Source organism: Globicephala melas, chromosome 3 (assembly GCF_963455315.2).
Source record: "Globicephala melas chromosome 3, mGloMel1.2, whole genome shotgun sequence".
NCBI lineage: Eukaryota > Metazoa > Chordata > Mammalia > Artiodactyla > Delphinidae > Globicephala > Globicephala melas.
In genome coordinates this window covers 59036315-59051936 of record NC_083316.1, presented here as the reverse complement: position 1 = coordinate 59051936, position 15622 = coordinate 59036315, and the positions used below count along the sequence as shown (strand labels likewise).

Genomic DNA, 15622 nt, shown 5'->3' with positions numbered 1-15622 from the left:
ATGACAAGTCTTAGAGACAAGCATATGTTTATGTTAAATCCTCCAGATCTGGAATCAGTCGATCTTTTCATCCCTTGCTCTTCCTCTTCCTCTCCCTCTTTACCTCTTTTTCTCTCCTTCCCTTTGTCACCCTCCCTTCCTCTGGCCTTTTTCTCATAGAAGAAGTCAATAATGGAATTACATACACATGTAAAAGTAATTTTAGTGAGTTTTTTTTTAAGAGAGATGATCTTTAGTTATAATGTGAATTTTGAAGTTACTTTTCATTTGTTACTGCTAAATATTACTGGTGTTGTCAATATCTGTTCTTTAGTTTTTCTCTTAGTTTGTTACAATGGGCAAAAATGAACTACTCATAACAGTATTACTAAATCATTCTGAGTTCATACCCAGTATAACTAAGTTGCCTAACATGGTTTCGTTTCTTGGTCTTATTAAATGTCTTTGATCTGAATTCATATTCTTTTTGTTGACTTGCTGGCAAGATGGTGGAGTAGAAGGACGTGAGCTCACCCCTTCTTACATATTCTTTTTGTCTTCTCTGTTCTTTGTTCCCTTCTTCTGCCTTCTTTTGGATTGAGTATTTTTTATAATTCCGTTTTCTATCTCCTTTGTTGGCTTTTTAGTTATACTCTTTGTTATTATATGGCTACTTTAGGGTTTATAGTATGCACATTTAAGTTATTACAGTCTCCCTTCAAGTAATATACCCACCTCCTGTATTGTTTAAGAACCTTAGAATAATGTATTTCCATTTCTCCCTAAGACTGTGCCAAGGCAGTTTCGCATTCTCTAGCCAATTCCCTGTGAATTATTCCAGGTCTGTGTTATAGGAACAGGTGCTTTTCCCTGCCCCACATAGGCTTTGGGTACTCTTCCCTGGTGGAATCCTCTCAGATGGTTCTTTCTATGACCTCTATAGTTCCTCAACTTGTATGTGCTGTCAGTACTCTGCGAAATACTCAGGGGGACCTTCTGCCCATCTCCAGAGTTCTCTCTCTGTACAGTTGTCTCCTCCCAAGTACTCTGCCTTGTGAACTCTACTGTCCTTTGTCTCTCTGGATTCTCAGCTCCATTTCTTCACCTCAGAGAGTCTACCAGGCTCCTCCTGGGTTCCTCATTACTCTACAGCTTGGAAACTCTCCCATGGCAGTAAGCTGGAGCATTCACAGCACTCACATCATTTGTTCCCCAGCCCTTAGGGATCATTGTCCTTTGTTGCCTAATATCCAGTATCTTGAAAACCATTGTTTCATATATTTTGTCTGATTTTTTAGTTTCATGCTAGAGTATAAATTCTCTCCCTGTTATTCCATCTTTGCCTGAAGCGGAAGCCCATATTCCTCTTAAAGCACTTAATTTTACCTGAAGTATCCTTGAAGTTCTTTATATTTGATGCACTTTTAAGTTTTTGGTTCTTTAACATTTAATATTTATTTCTCTAAAAATAAAGACAGTTGAACTTCTATTTCTCATTAATTTAAAAAAGTATGTATACTTTTTTTTTGCCAAATTAGACATTACACATCAGCTTTCATTTGCTTGCAAATAGCCCTTTAAACTAAAACAGGATGTATACAGGTTTGGATTCCTTGTTTATTTTTAAATGATTCACGTCAATAATATATAGTATTTTAAAGACAAAAGTGATAGTGGAAGGAGTGGAAGTTGGGATGTAATAATAACCATGTTGTGTAGAAGATTTGAAAAATATTTTTAAACATTATTCATGTTTTATTATATAGCAGCAGTCATAGACTAATGTATTAGTTGTTAGGGATGCCATCGCCAAAGTACTCTACAGACTGTGTGGCTTAAACAACGGAAGTGTATTTCCTCACAGTTTTGGAGGCTAAAAATGTGAGATCAAGGTTTTGGCAAATTTGGTTTCTTCTGAGGGCCATGAGGGAAGGATCTGTTCTAAGCCTCTCTCCTTGGTTTGTAGATGATCATCTTCTCCCTGTGTCTTCACATCATCTGCCTTCTGTAAGTGTCTGTGTCCAAATTTCCTCCTCTTATAAGGACACTGGTCATATTGAAGTAGGGCCCATCCTCATGACCTCATTTTAATTTGATTACCTCTGTAAAGACCTATCTCCAAGTCCAGTCACATTTTGGAGTACAGGAAGGTTAGGACTTCAACATATGAATTTGGTTGTGGCACAATTCAGCATATAACAACTGATTTCCCTATAAATGGCTATTTTAAGAAATGTTTTTAAGAGTACGTGCTGGGTAAAGGTGAAATAAGAACATGGACCATAGTTTCCTACTTCGACTATAGACTGGAATTGCTGACCTAAGGATCTCTATAGATGTACTTTCACTAAATTATCAAGACTAAATTATCTGTGACTTAAAAAATTTTTAAGAAGAATCACTGTTCTTCATTAAGTGTGTCATTGAAATGATAATAGCAAGCTCTCATTTTAGGTGTTCAATGTTTTCATTTAAAAAGTTTTATCGTAATTGCTAGTAAGGAGACTTAACCACACACATACACACACACACCCCCCACACTTCAGTAAGATTTAATTAACCATTTAGGTCCAGATACTCTAGGATTACAGAAGTAGAAGACATTATCTCTGACCTAAACATATATTTTAAAACAAGACATATATACCATATTAAACATAAAGGTTCTAATCTTGCTCTTCTATTCATTATTAGTTTGATGACTTGAAGTAGCTTACTTAACATTTCTGCACATCTCTTTCCTCTGTAACATGGGTGTTGTATCCAGCACATATGATTGTGAGATTTAAATCAGAATATGTATATTAGCCCTGTGCTTAATAGCAAAAAATCAATAATAGTTGCTATTATTAATGTGGTTGATTTGGATTATTGCTGGGATAATGAAAGCAGAAATGTACAAGATCCAGAGATGGAATTTAGCATAATAGATTTGAGGGCTGGTAAGGGAGACCAGTCTGATTGGGATGGGAGATTTGTATTAGGACAGTGTTTTTAAATCATGTCAGGCATCCCTTAAAGGTGCCTCAATGATGGACAAGGAGTGCTTGGTTGGGAAGGAAAGGGGGAGGGCCACTCTTTTAGCCAGAGCAGCTCTTGTTTTCATCAGTCTTATATTTTGAGTATTTACTAGAAAAAGAAGGCTGAAAATCCCTGTTTGGTAGTACTAGGCTATTGGATGGTTAGAGATATGAAAGTGAATCTTTAGGAACCCAAGGTAGATACTGAGGAGACAAGTGAAATGCAGACATTTCAGTATTTAAGAGCAGTTAATCAGATTAGTAATGAGTCAAGGTCAGGATGTTGTCTGATGATTTAAAATCAGTAATGATTTAAAATCAGAGCAGCACTGTAGTAGTTAATTTCTTAGAATTGACCATATTTGCAAATTAATTGATGAAAAGACAGAGATCCACAGAATCTGGGAATTTGATTAATCTTGGAACTAAGGCGTTTGCAGAGGCTTCAATATGGATACTGAAGTCTGTAGGAATGATGGATGTGGAAAAGAAAAATGTCAGTTGGATACTGTTAGCAGTTAGCTGGTTATAAAATAGTAGGTGTTAGTAGATAATAGCAGCTTATGATTTGAAAAAGTTGTTATAGATGAGTGCAAAATTTTCAGGTGATGAAAAAAATGAAATAGCCCAGTAATTAGAAAATTGTAGTACAGAATAAAGGTATTTTCCATAGTAATTACTACCATTTAGTCACGGGAGGGAGTAAGGAATAGTAGTGGGCTTTGCATCCATTGGAGAGAGAGTTAAAAATAGATGAAATGTTCCTCATAGAGCCAAATTACTCCTGATGTAAAGAGAGATAGGCAAGGAGTAAGACATTAGTTTAAAGTGAAGATTTATTCGGTAGAAAGGGAGTTCCTCAAATGATAATAAACTAAAGAAGCCATTCAGAAACAGAGAATAAGGTTGGGGGCTGAGGTTTAGAAATTTGCACTAAGAAGTGGAATACATAGTGCAGAGGATTAAGTATGTTAGGCAGTAGAAAAAGGGATAGTACATAGAAGAAAGAGGTATGTGGAAGAACACAGGAGATTCTGTATTTTCTGGAATTAGGTAGGTTAAAATGGATGTCCAGGCACAGACACATTGGGATGAATTAAAATTGATATCACATCTATAAGTCATTATATTTTCCCTGCATATCCTAGAGGCAAGATAAAGTATCTTCTGCATGTACCATTACTGTCCTCTTCGGTCTTTGTAGGCCTCTGGTAGAACTATGAAATCTCCCCAAGGTCAGGAGGAAGAGATAGGAAGACTTAAAGGACAGAATAAATCGTATCTCAGTATCATCCCTTACACAAATGAGAATGGGTACAGTTTTTATAAGAATGTATTTAAAGACATTCCACAGCATATTTATTGGGCATACATTGATAAGCACTGAAAATACAAAGATGAATAAAACCATGTACTCACAGAATCCAGAGTATATTTACTCCGTTGAACATAAGAATAAACTGGTTAATTTCTATATGCTTTCATCCTGATATCTTTAAATATATTTTACTTAGTGGTAGAAGATGATGAAGATGACTTTCCTACAACACGTTCTGATGGAGACTTCTTGCATAATACCAATGGCAATAAAGAAAAGGGTAAGTAGTAAAATTTTCCTCCTCAGTTTGGTAAAATACACTTTCTAAAGTTACATAATAACTAACTATATAACAAGAATAATTAATGGAATAGTTAAAATTTTTTTAAGCTGGAAAGCGAAATTTTTCTTCTAAGAAAAGACATGTAGGTAAAATATACATTCTGACGTTAAATAATCTGACAGCTCATCTGACAAAGACTTACTCTAAATTTTAGACATTGGCCTCTTTTTCAGCAGTATTTGGTAGAATCAGTTTCTAGTACTGAAAAAGCACTTCTTAGGGAGGAAACATTGTAATGGAACTTGAATGTTTCTGTAGAGTGTATTTCTCTCTGTTAATGTTCTTTTCTCTCTCCACTTGATAAACTGGTGTTGCAAAGTATATAATCAGTGTTATTAAAGGAAAATTACTGAAATCACTGATTTCACAGCACAATTGTTTATAGACTCAGGAGCAAGGTGGTTTATTACATATATCAGTTTATTTCATATATCAGTTAATTGTTGCTCTGTTTATAAGGGCTCACTCATTAGATGGAATTCTTAATTGTTGATTGGGAACCTTTGTTTTACAACAACATGGATGAACCTGGAGGGCATTATGCTAAGAGAAATAAACCAAAGACAAATACTGCATGGTATCACTTATGTGTGGAATCTATGTATGGGGCAGGGGTGGGCAGGGAGGTTGTGACAGAAACTTGTGATTCATGGTCAGTGCTTTCTTTTAACATATCCTAAGAAAAAGCTGGCATGGATTCCTAAAACTTTTTTTAAGTTGCAAATAAGCAACTTTCTTCAGAATCACCGACAGAGAATAGACTGGTGGTTGCCAAGGGCGAGGTGGGGTGGGAGAGGGATGGATTGGGAGTTTGAGATTAGCAGATGCAAACTGGTATATATAGAATGGATAAACAACAAGGTCCTACTGTATAGCACAGGGAACCATATTCAGTATCCTGTGATTAAACCATAATGGAAAAGAATATGAAAAAGAATGTATATATATGTATAACTGAATCACTTTGCTGTACAGCAGTAATTAACACAACATTGTAAATCAACTATATTTCAATTAAAGAACAGAATTCCTTTCTTAATGTTGATGGAAATTAACTCTTGAAAATCATCATAGGTGGAAAGTATCTTTTTATGGCTAAGCTCTAGAAATAAGTTAGTCAGAAGCATTGAGTATAATCCGGTAAAGTGAACAGAGCATAGTCTTTAAATCTGGAACTACTTGATTGTAGTCTGGGATTAAGGTATTTTAGTCATCTCTCAGAAACAGGGTCTTAGTCCTAGATTGATCAACTGTTGGAAGAGGGAAAAATAATACTCTGTTCTTGGGAGTGGTCATTGTAATGTTCTTACCATTAGGGCCATTATTAAAGATTAGGTCTAGATCAAATATTGTGATGTAACTATACTGAAGTTTTTTAAAATTTAGAACTAGTTTACCAACCTACTAGTAAATATGCCAGGAATAGGAATGGGGGTTATGCAGCGAAGACTAAAACAGGAGTAAAACTTCCAGATATTCTAAGATGAGAAGAAAGGCAATTAAAGTAATTTGAAGATTAGAGCAGAAGAGAAATTTTTGAATTAGAAAACACCTTCCTTAGTTAAAGACTTTTAAGAGTTCTAGATCACAGTGAAAGGAATGTTTCCTCAATCTTTTGTGAACAAACTTCTCATCTACCTCTATATAAGTTTTCTTCTGTTAGATTCTATGCCATCTTTTAAAAATTATATTTCTAGAGACAAAAGGAGAGATTTTATGACAATAAAATACGTATTTGCATGTAACAACAGAGCCCCAAAATACATGAAGCAAAAACTGACCAAAGAGACAAGTCAATAGTAATAGTTTGAGACTTCAATAACCAACTTTCAATAATGAATAGAACAAGTAGGATAAAGATCAACAAGACAGTAAAATATTCGAATAGTCTAAATAAACAGACCTAGTAGACATTCACAGAACGCTCCACCTAACAATAGAAAAATATATATTCTTCTCAATTGTTCATGGAATATTCTTTATTATAGACCTTATGCTTGGCCACAAAACAGGCTTTAATTAGTTTAAAAGGACTGAAATCAAGTAAAGTATGTCCTCCAGCCACAGTGGAATGAAATTGGAAATTAATAACAGAAATTTGGGAAATTCAGAAATATGTAGAAATTAACACACTCATAAATAACCAGTGGATCAAAGACAAAAATCACCAAGGGCATTAGAAAATACTGTGAGGTGAATGAAAGCAGAAACACAAGATGCCACAACTTATGGGCTGCCACAGTACTTAGAGGGAAATTTGTAGGTGAAACACATTTATTATAAAGAAGAAAGAGAATTGAAAAACAATATAGAGAATCAATGAAACTTTAAGTTGATTGTTTGAAAAGCAAAGTTGACAAACTGTTAACTAAACTGATCAAGAAAAAAGGGGAGAAGACTCAACTTATTAAAATCAGGAATGAAAGGGAGGACATTACTGCTGCCCTTACAGGAATAAAAAAGATTATAGGGGGATGCTATGAACAGCTGTATGCCAACAAATTAGATAACTTAGATGAAATGGACAAAAGTCCTACAAAGACACCAACTGTTGAAACTATGTCGAGAAGACCTACAAAATCCAAATAGACCAATAATAAGTAAAGAGACACAATTAGTAAAAAAACTTCCCACAAAGAAAAGCCCAGGCTCCAGTGACTTCACTGGTAAATTTTACTAAACATTTAAAGAAAAATTAATACCAGTTCTTCACAAATTCTTCCAAAAAGTAGAATAGGGGGAGCACTTCCTAACTAATCATTCTCTGAGGCCAGTTTTGCCTTGATAACCAGTATCTCTTAGTGCAACCCACAGTTAACATCACTTTTAATGGTGGAAGACTGAATGCTTTCCCCCTAAGATCAGGAACAAGACAACCTTGTTCCTAACTATTGTTCAACCTTGCCACTTGCGTTCAATAATGTATTAGAGATTCTACCTGGACAGCTGGGCAGGAAAAATAAATAAAAAGCATCCAGATTCAAAAGGGAGAATTAAAACTTTCTCTGTTTGAAGATGCCGTTATCTTACATAGAGAAAAATCATAAGGAATCCACTAGAAACCTATTAGGACTAATAAATTGAGACTGCAGTATATAAGATCAGTATACAAAAAGTCAGTTGTATTGTATTGGCCAAAAGGTTCATTCAGTTTTTTCTGTAAGAGGCTCTAGTAGCACTTAGTCAGCTTTAACGTCATTCAAAACAATTTTGTTAGATTGTATGTGACAGCTGGCATATCAGCGTGCATTTTAAAAAAGATTTATCAAAATTGGTGAAATTTTGTGTAGTCATTTTAATATTAAAGATGGAAGAAAAACAACATTTTCAGCATTTTATGCTGCATGTCAAGAAAGGTAAAAATGCAACTGAAACCCAAAAAATGATTTGTGCAGTGTATGGAGAAGGTGCTGTGACTGATCGAACACATCAGAAGTGGTTTGTGAAGTTTTGTGCTGGAGATTTCTCGCTGGACAATGCTCCATGGTAGGGTAGACCAGTTGAAGTTGATAGCAATCAAACTGAGACATTAATTTAGAACAGTCAACGTTATACCACATGGGTAATAGCCGACATACTGAAAATATTCAAATCAAGTGTTGAAAATCATTTGCACCAGCTTGGTTATGTGAATCACTTTGATGTTTGGGTTCCACATAAGTTAAGGAAAAAAAGACTTCTTGAACGTATTTCCACATGTGATTCTCTACTTAAATGTAATGAAAACAGTCCGTTTTTAAAACAAATTGTGATGGTGATGAAAAGTGGATACTGTACAATAATATGGAACGGAAGAGATTGTGGGGCAAGTGAAATGAACCACCACCAACCACACCAAAGGCTGGTCTTCATCCAAAGAATGTGATGTATATATGGTGGGATTGGAAAGGAGTCCTCTATTATGATCTCCTTTTGGACAACCAAACGATTAATTCCAACAAGTACTGCTCCCAATTAGACCAACTGAAAGCAGCATTCGATGAAAAGCATCCGGAATTAGTCAACAGAAAACGCATACTCTTCCATCGGGATAACCCAAGACTGCACATTTCTTTGATGACCAGGCAACAACTGTTACGGCTTGGGTGAGAAGTTCTGATTCATCCGCCATATTCACCAGACATTGCACCTTCGGATTTCCATTTATTTTGGTCTTTACAAAATTCACTTAATGGAAAAAATTTCTGTTCCCTGGAAGCTATAAAAGGCACCTGGAACAATTCTTTGCTCGAAAAGATAAAAAGTTTTGGGAAGATGGACTTACGGAGTTGCTTGAAAAATGGCAGAAGGTAGTGGAACAAAAGGGTGCATATGTTCAGTAAAGTTCATGGTAAAAGTGAAAAATTTGTCTTTTATTTTTACTTAAAAACTGAAGGCACTTTTTGGCCAACCCAGTATTTTTTATACACTAGAAATGAAGAATATGAAGATAAAGTTAAGGAAATAGTTTTGTTTATAACAGCAGCAAAAAGGATTAAATACCTAGGAATAAATTTAACAAAAGAAGCACAAACCTTATATTATGAAGACCACAAAACATTATTGAAAAAATTAAAGAAGACCTAAATAGATGGAAAGATTTGCCCTGTTCATGGATCAGATGACTTAATATTGTTAAAAATTCAGTATTCCCCAAATTGACCTGTAGATTCAATCCAGTCTTTACCAAAATCCTAGGTAGGATTTTCGCACAAGTGGACAAGCTAATCCTAAAGTTCATATGGAAATACAAATGACCCAGAGTAGCTTCAACAGTCTTGAAAAAGAACAAAGTAGGAGGGCTCACACTTTCAATTTCATAACTTACTACAAAAGCAACAGTAAAGTATAGTTCTGGCATAAGGAAAGATATATAGAACAGTGGAATAGAATTGAGAGTCTAGAAATAAACCCTCACATTTATAGTAAAATAAATGTGACTTTTCACAGGAGTGCCAAGACAACTCAGGAAAAAAGTCTTTTCAACAAATGGTGTTAGGCAGCTGGATATCCATATTTAAGGAATGAAGTTGAACCGCTACTTCACACAAACACAAAAATTAACTCAAAATGGATCAAAAACCTAATTAAAAGAGCTAGCACCATAAAACCTTAGAAGAAATATAGGAGTTAATCACCTTGAGCAAGGCAAAGCTTTCTTGATTTTTAGCAAAATTTTAAACTTTTGTGCTCAAGGAAACTATCAAAAAGTGAAAAGATAACCTACAAAATGGGAGAAAACATTTGCCAATCATTTATCTGGTAAGGGATTTGTATTTAAAATACATAAAGAACTCTTACAGATCTATAATAGACAAATATCTCAGTTCAAAAATGGGCGAAGCATCTCAATAGACATTTTTCCAAAGAAGATATACAAATGGCCAGTGAGCACCTGAAAAGTTCCTCAACTCATTAGCCATCAGGAAAATGCAAATCAAAACCACAGTGAGACACCACTTCACACCTATTAGGCTGGCTGTAATCGGAAAGAAATACCATAACAAGGTGTAGCTGCTTTGGAAAACAGTGTGGCAGTTCCTCAACGTATTATACATGGTGTCACCATTGGACCTAGCAGTTCTACTCCTAGGTATATATTCAGGAGAAATGAAAACATACATCCATATAAAAAGTTGTACATGGATGTTCATTGCAGTATTATTCATAACAGTCAAAAAGTGGAAATAACCCAAACATCCATCCACTAACGAATAGATAAACAAAATGGAACATTTTTTAGCCATATGAAGGAATAACATACTTGACATGTGCTGTAACATGGATGAACCTTGAAAATATTATGCTAAGTGAAAGAAGCCAGTCACAGAAGACCACTCATTGTTACTTTATATGAAATATTCAGAGGCAAATCGTAGAGCAGAAACTGTATTAGTGGTTTCCTAGAACTGGGCAGTAGGGTTGGGGGAAATGGGAAGTGACTACTAATGTATGTGGGATTTGAGGGGATGGTTCATAAAAATGTCCTAAAGTTTGATTGTGATGATGCTTGTACACTCTGTGAATATACTGAGAATCATTTAATTGTATGTGTTAATGAGTGAATTTTATGCTGTGAAAATTATATCTCAGTAAAGCTGGTATTTATAAAAAGACTAGGGAATTCCCTGGCAGTCCAGTGGTTAGGACCCTTGCTTTCACTGCCGAGGGCCTGGGTTCAATCCCTGGTCAGGGAACTAAGATCCCATAAGCTGTGTGGTGCAGCTAAATAAATAAATAAATAAATAAATAAATAAAATGTACACTTAAATTTTTTAAAAAGTGTAAATAAATTCACTGACTTAGTACTGTTCAATTTTTTGGCCTCTACTTTTTCTTGGGGGGAGGGGGGCACACCATGCAGCTTGTAGAATCTTAGTTCCATGACAAGGCATTGAACCTGGGCCCTCAGCAATGAAAGCACAGAGTCCTAACCACTGGACTGCCAGGGAACTCCCTGGCCTCTACTTTAGATTAAATCAATCTAAAGTCAGAAATTTCCTACCCCTAAACCCTTATTTCTAATGATTAATTGTATTAATTACATGTCAAAGATGGCTACTTGCATGGATTTTTTATATCTATTATATTTTCCAGTTGTTCCCATTTAACTATATTTTTAACCATATTTTCTAACCAATTTTGTAAATAATATACAAGAGCATATTGTCATCTACTATATAAAATAATGACAGTAAATATTAACTAATCTGTCAAATCAAGGTATACTCTTGATGAAACTCATTGAGAGGCAATTTAATGTTAATGGAACATGCATTACTCTATGAAACATGATTATCATCTTGTCCTTTTCTCCCACATAGTCTGTGTACAGATGCTCATACATTAATTGTCTAAATGAAGAAGTTGGACCAGCCACAGATCACTTTTCATTGTCTTTCAGCTCACAGATTTTTCATGTGAGAATATTTTAAATTTAGTTTTTTAGCCAACTGTATCTTACTTTGTTAGAATAATCATATCTATAATAGACCAGTAGTCCCAAACCAGTTGATTGTTGACCTTAGTACAATTAATAGCGTGGTCATAGTCTTAAGCCATGTTTCTTCTTTATCATAGTAGACAGGTGGGAGATTTAAACAAAGTTGCCATCCTGTATGTCCAGAAGGACACAGTCATTTGGAATATTTCAGGTGGGGAAATGAAAAAATCCTCACCACAGAAGCTCAGGATTCCCCCTTAGGTTGCCTACTATTTAAATTAGTGTTTGGGAGTCTTAATGAAATGAAAGGATTACAAATCTCTTGGCTTCTGTCAGTATTTGTTTTTATTTTTGACATGTTGATGTTAGCTTCGGGGTTTCTTGATTTTCTGAATGTTACCACCTTTAAAAGAGTTTTGAACTGTATAATGTCAGTTCAACTAAAAGAACTGTAGATTTGAATGATAATTTTAAGAGCTTAAGTACTTAAAAATCTAGATTTATAGATTATTTTATAATATCTTTCATCTCTGCCCTTCATAAGCATGGTTACATTCACATACTTTCAACTTCCTTTTGCTACAGTGTATCATTTTCCCAGAAGAAACTAAGGCATGCCACCTTGTCTCTTTAAGATCTTCTTTCCCTTGTGATCAGCTGAGACATTTAGATGAGTATACTCATCTAAAATTATTGAGTACTTTGGGGTTTTGCTTAAGTTTTTCCATCAAGATTAATGTAGTTCTACAAAATAAGTTATAAGATACTTAGAGCAAAAATCAAAGTAACCAGTACTTAGAGGAGCCCAGTGGATGACAAATTAAAATGAGGTTTTGTCTTCATGACCTTCATTTCCTAACAGATGTAACATGAGAGAAATTTATTTCAGAGACCTTACTCTGTTTGAGACACTTACTTTCAACTGTTTGAAAGTTTAAAAATCTGTTACATAACCCTTGTATCATTCTGAAAAGGATTTGAGGGTGACAGCTTCTGAAAGTAGTTAAGTGCAGCTGAGGAGGTACATTTCTAAAAGTTTTTTCAAAGACATTTTATGTTGGTCTTTCATCTTGTACTGACTGTATATAAATTAGCAAACAGCATGGAGGACCCATTATTACAATGGCACACATCCTCATATATAGGACACAGATGACTTTAAGTTTCTAAGTTGATTATTTAAAAAAATCGTAGTTTGTAATAAAACATCAGTCTTGGTAAGAATGGTAGAAAATAGTGATAGGAAGGATCTTCAGAAAATACCAGAAAAAGAAAATAGGTTTTAAAACAACTTTACTGAGATATAATTAACACGCCGTAAACTACATATTTAAAGTGTACAGTTTGGTAAGTTTTGATATTATCAAGAAGCTGTCACCACAATCAAGACCATTATTATGTCCATCGCCCTCAAAAGTTTCTTCCATCCCTTTTGTCTTCCCTTCCTCCCTCCATTCTCAAACAACCACTGATTTTTCTGTCACTATAGATTAGTTTGCATTTACTAGAATTTAATGTAAATGAACTCAGTGTTTTTGCCTGATCGCTTTCTCAGTTTGAGATTTCTCATTGTTGTTGTACGTATCAGTATTTAATTTCTTTTCATTGCTGAGTAGTGTTCCCTTGTATAGATAACAACCACAGTTTCTTCAACCCATTCGTCTATTGGTGGACATTTGGGTTGTTTACAGTTTGGGGCTATTATAAATAATGTTGCTGTGAACATTCACATACAAGTTTCTTTTATGTACGTATACTTTATTTCTTTGGGCTAAATACCCAGAGGTGGAGTGGTTGAATCATATGGTAGGTATGTATTTAACCTTTTAAAAATCTTCCAAGCTGCATTTCACCAGTCATATTTATGAGAGTTCAAGTTCATCCAAACCCCCACTAACACTTGACGTGGTCAGTCTTTTAAAATTTTAGTCTTCTAATAGATGTGTAGTGGTACTCACTGTAGTTTTAATTTGCTTTTCCCTAGTAACTAATAGTATTGAGCATCTTTTCATCTGCTTATTTGCCATCCTGATCTCTTCTTTAGTGAAATGTGTGTTCAATTCTTTGGTTCAGTTTTTAATTGGGTTATATGTTTCCTTATTGTTGAGTTTGAGATTACTATATTTTGCATATTATAATACAGAATATGCCTATATTAATGTATAGATAGATAAAGGATATGTCCTTTATCATACATATTCTGTGCAAAGGTTTTCTCCCAGTCTGTGGCTTGTCTCTTCATTCTTTTTTTAAAAAATTTTAAAATAGATATTACATGTATTTAAGGTGTCCAATATGATGATTTGGTGTACATGATGAAATGATTACTGCAGTCAAGCTAATTAATGTATCTCTTCACAGTTACCATTATTTTATTAACTGTAGGTTAGCTCTCTAGACTGACTTATCCTACATAACTGTAACTCTCCTTCTTTTAACAATGCCTTCAAGAGCAGAAACTTTAAATTTTGATGAAGTTTAGTTTGTCAGCTCTTATGGATTGTGCCTTTGCTGTCGTATCTACATATGAGTTTTTAAAGTTTAAAGTATCATTATTTCATTTAAAGAGTTCTATTGAAAAGGTTTCTTATTAACTATAGTATAAGATATTATGCTCTCTTATTTGTATCTTATGAGTTTTAAGATTTTTCATTTAATTCAAAGACTAACTTTGAATTAAAATTATAATATGTAAACAGAAGAACTGTTTAATGTGTGCATTGGTCCCCAAATTATATTTGGACATTTATTTAAATTTTAACATATTACTTTATTCATTTTCGCAGTTTCTTTTCAGATATTTGTTAAATTCAGGATTTCTCAAAATGTAAGGTAGTTCTTGCCATAATTAGGTCTCACTCTAGGCTGTCTTGAGTGTTATTATTAAAGTATTATTCCACCTACCAGTTTCTTCACTGGGTGCAGCATAGCAAATAGATTTCAGGAAACAGAATGCAGAAAAAAGGACTTGAGAGTACATATGCTGTCACAGGCCTCTTTGCTCATAGAGATGGATGCAAATTTTAAAATGTTGGCCAACAGGAAGGAAATTACAGTTTGAAAGTCTGCTCTGTTGTGATAGTTTTCTAAAAATTTTCTAATTTTAAGTTGTGCTGAGGAATGATTTCTTTGTTAAAAAGATTTTTAGTGAATAATTTTTTTTTCAGTATTTCCACATGTAACACCAAAAGGAATTAATGGTATAGACTTTAAAGGGGAGGCGATAACTTTTAAAGCAACTACTGCTGGAATCCTTGCTACACTTTCTCATTGTATTGAACTAATGGTAAAACGTGAGGACAGCTGGCAAAAGAGACTGGATAAGGTAAGATTTGTTTTTCTTCTTTGTAAAAAATAGTCAGATTTTGTTTGTTTATATACTGATCGAACATTTAAACCAAACTAACTTCTTAGGGAAAAATCTATTGGATTGAGAGAAGTAGCAGGTGGTACTATTCCTCTGAAACTTTGTGAGCATCTTAAACTCATTTTTCTAATGAGATTCACCAGTTATGTATTTGGTTACTGTACAATATGCATTCTTCATTGGATTTTAACATAAAAGTTTTTGTAATGGTAACAGTAATGCTTTGGAATAGAAGTAATGAACCATTTGACATTTCCTAGCTTTATTGTATAATACATGAAACTGTACTTAAGTTATATGAACTACTAAAAACACCAATTTATAAAGTTAAATATTAACTTATTGCATTCATGGCCATGTATGTTTTCCAAGGTCATTGTGATATCCTTTAACACACATTTTGTTATTCCTTGAACATTTGCCTTATGTTCACCTTTCCCACCTTTGTTTAAACTGCAGCACTGATAATAATAATATGAATCTTCAGTTGCGAGTGTGAAGTAGAATTTGGCTCAGTGAATTCATTTAGTAGGAAAACGTTTGTTTATAGTTTAACATCAATAAAATCTTAGAACCAAAGCATACCTTAGAGAATTTAGTCCAATGCCATCATTTTATAGAAGCAGCAGCTGAGGCCCAGAGACTTGTCTAGAGGTGTTAAGTAGCAGAATAA

At 34.3% G+C, this 15622-nt stretch overlaps 1 protein-coding gene across 3 annotated transcripts in view; it reads left to right on the top strand.

The window, feature by feature from the left end:
• CERT1 (ceramide transporter 1) overlaps positions 1 to 15622 on the top strand; it is a 128092-nt gene that overhangs the window by 57710 nt on the left and 54760 nt on the right. For all 3 annotated transcript variants that reach the window (XM_030846004.2, XM_060295900.1, XM_030845998.2), the window contains 2 exons: positions 4514 to 4597; positions 14750 to 14907. In XM_030846004.2, the coding sequence (XP_030701864.2) occupies positions 4514 to 4597; positions 14750 to 14907 (242 nt within the window). The remainder of the gene's footprint in view (positions 1 to 4513; positions 4598 to 14749; positions 14908 to 15622) is intronic.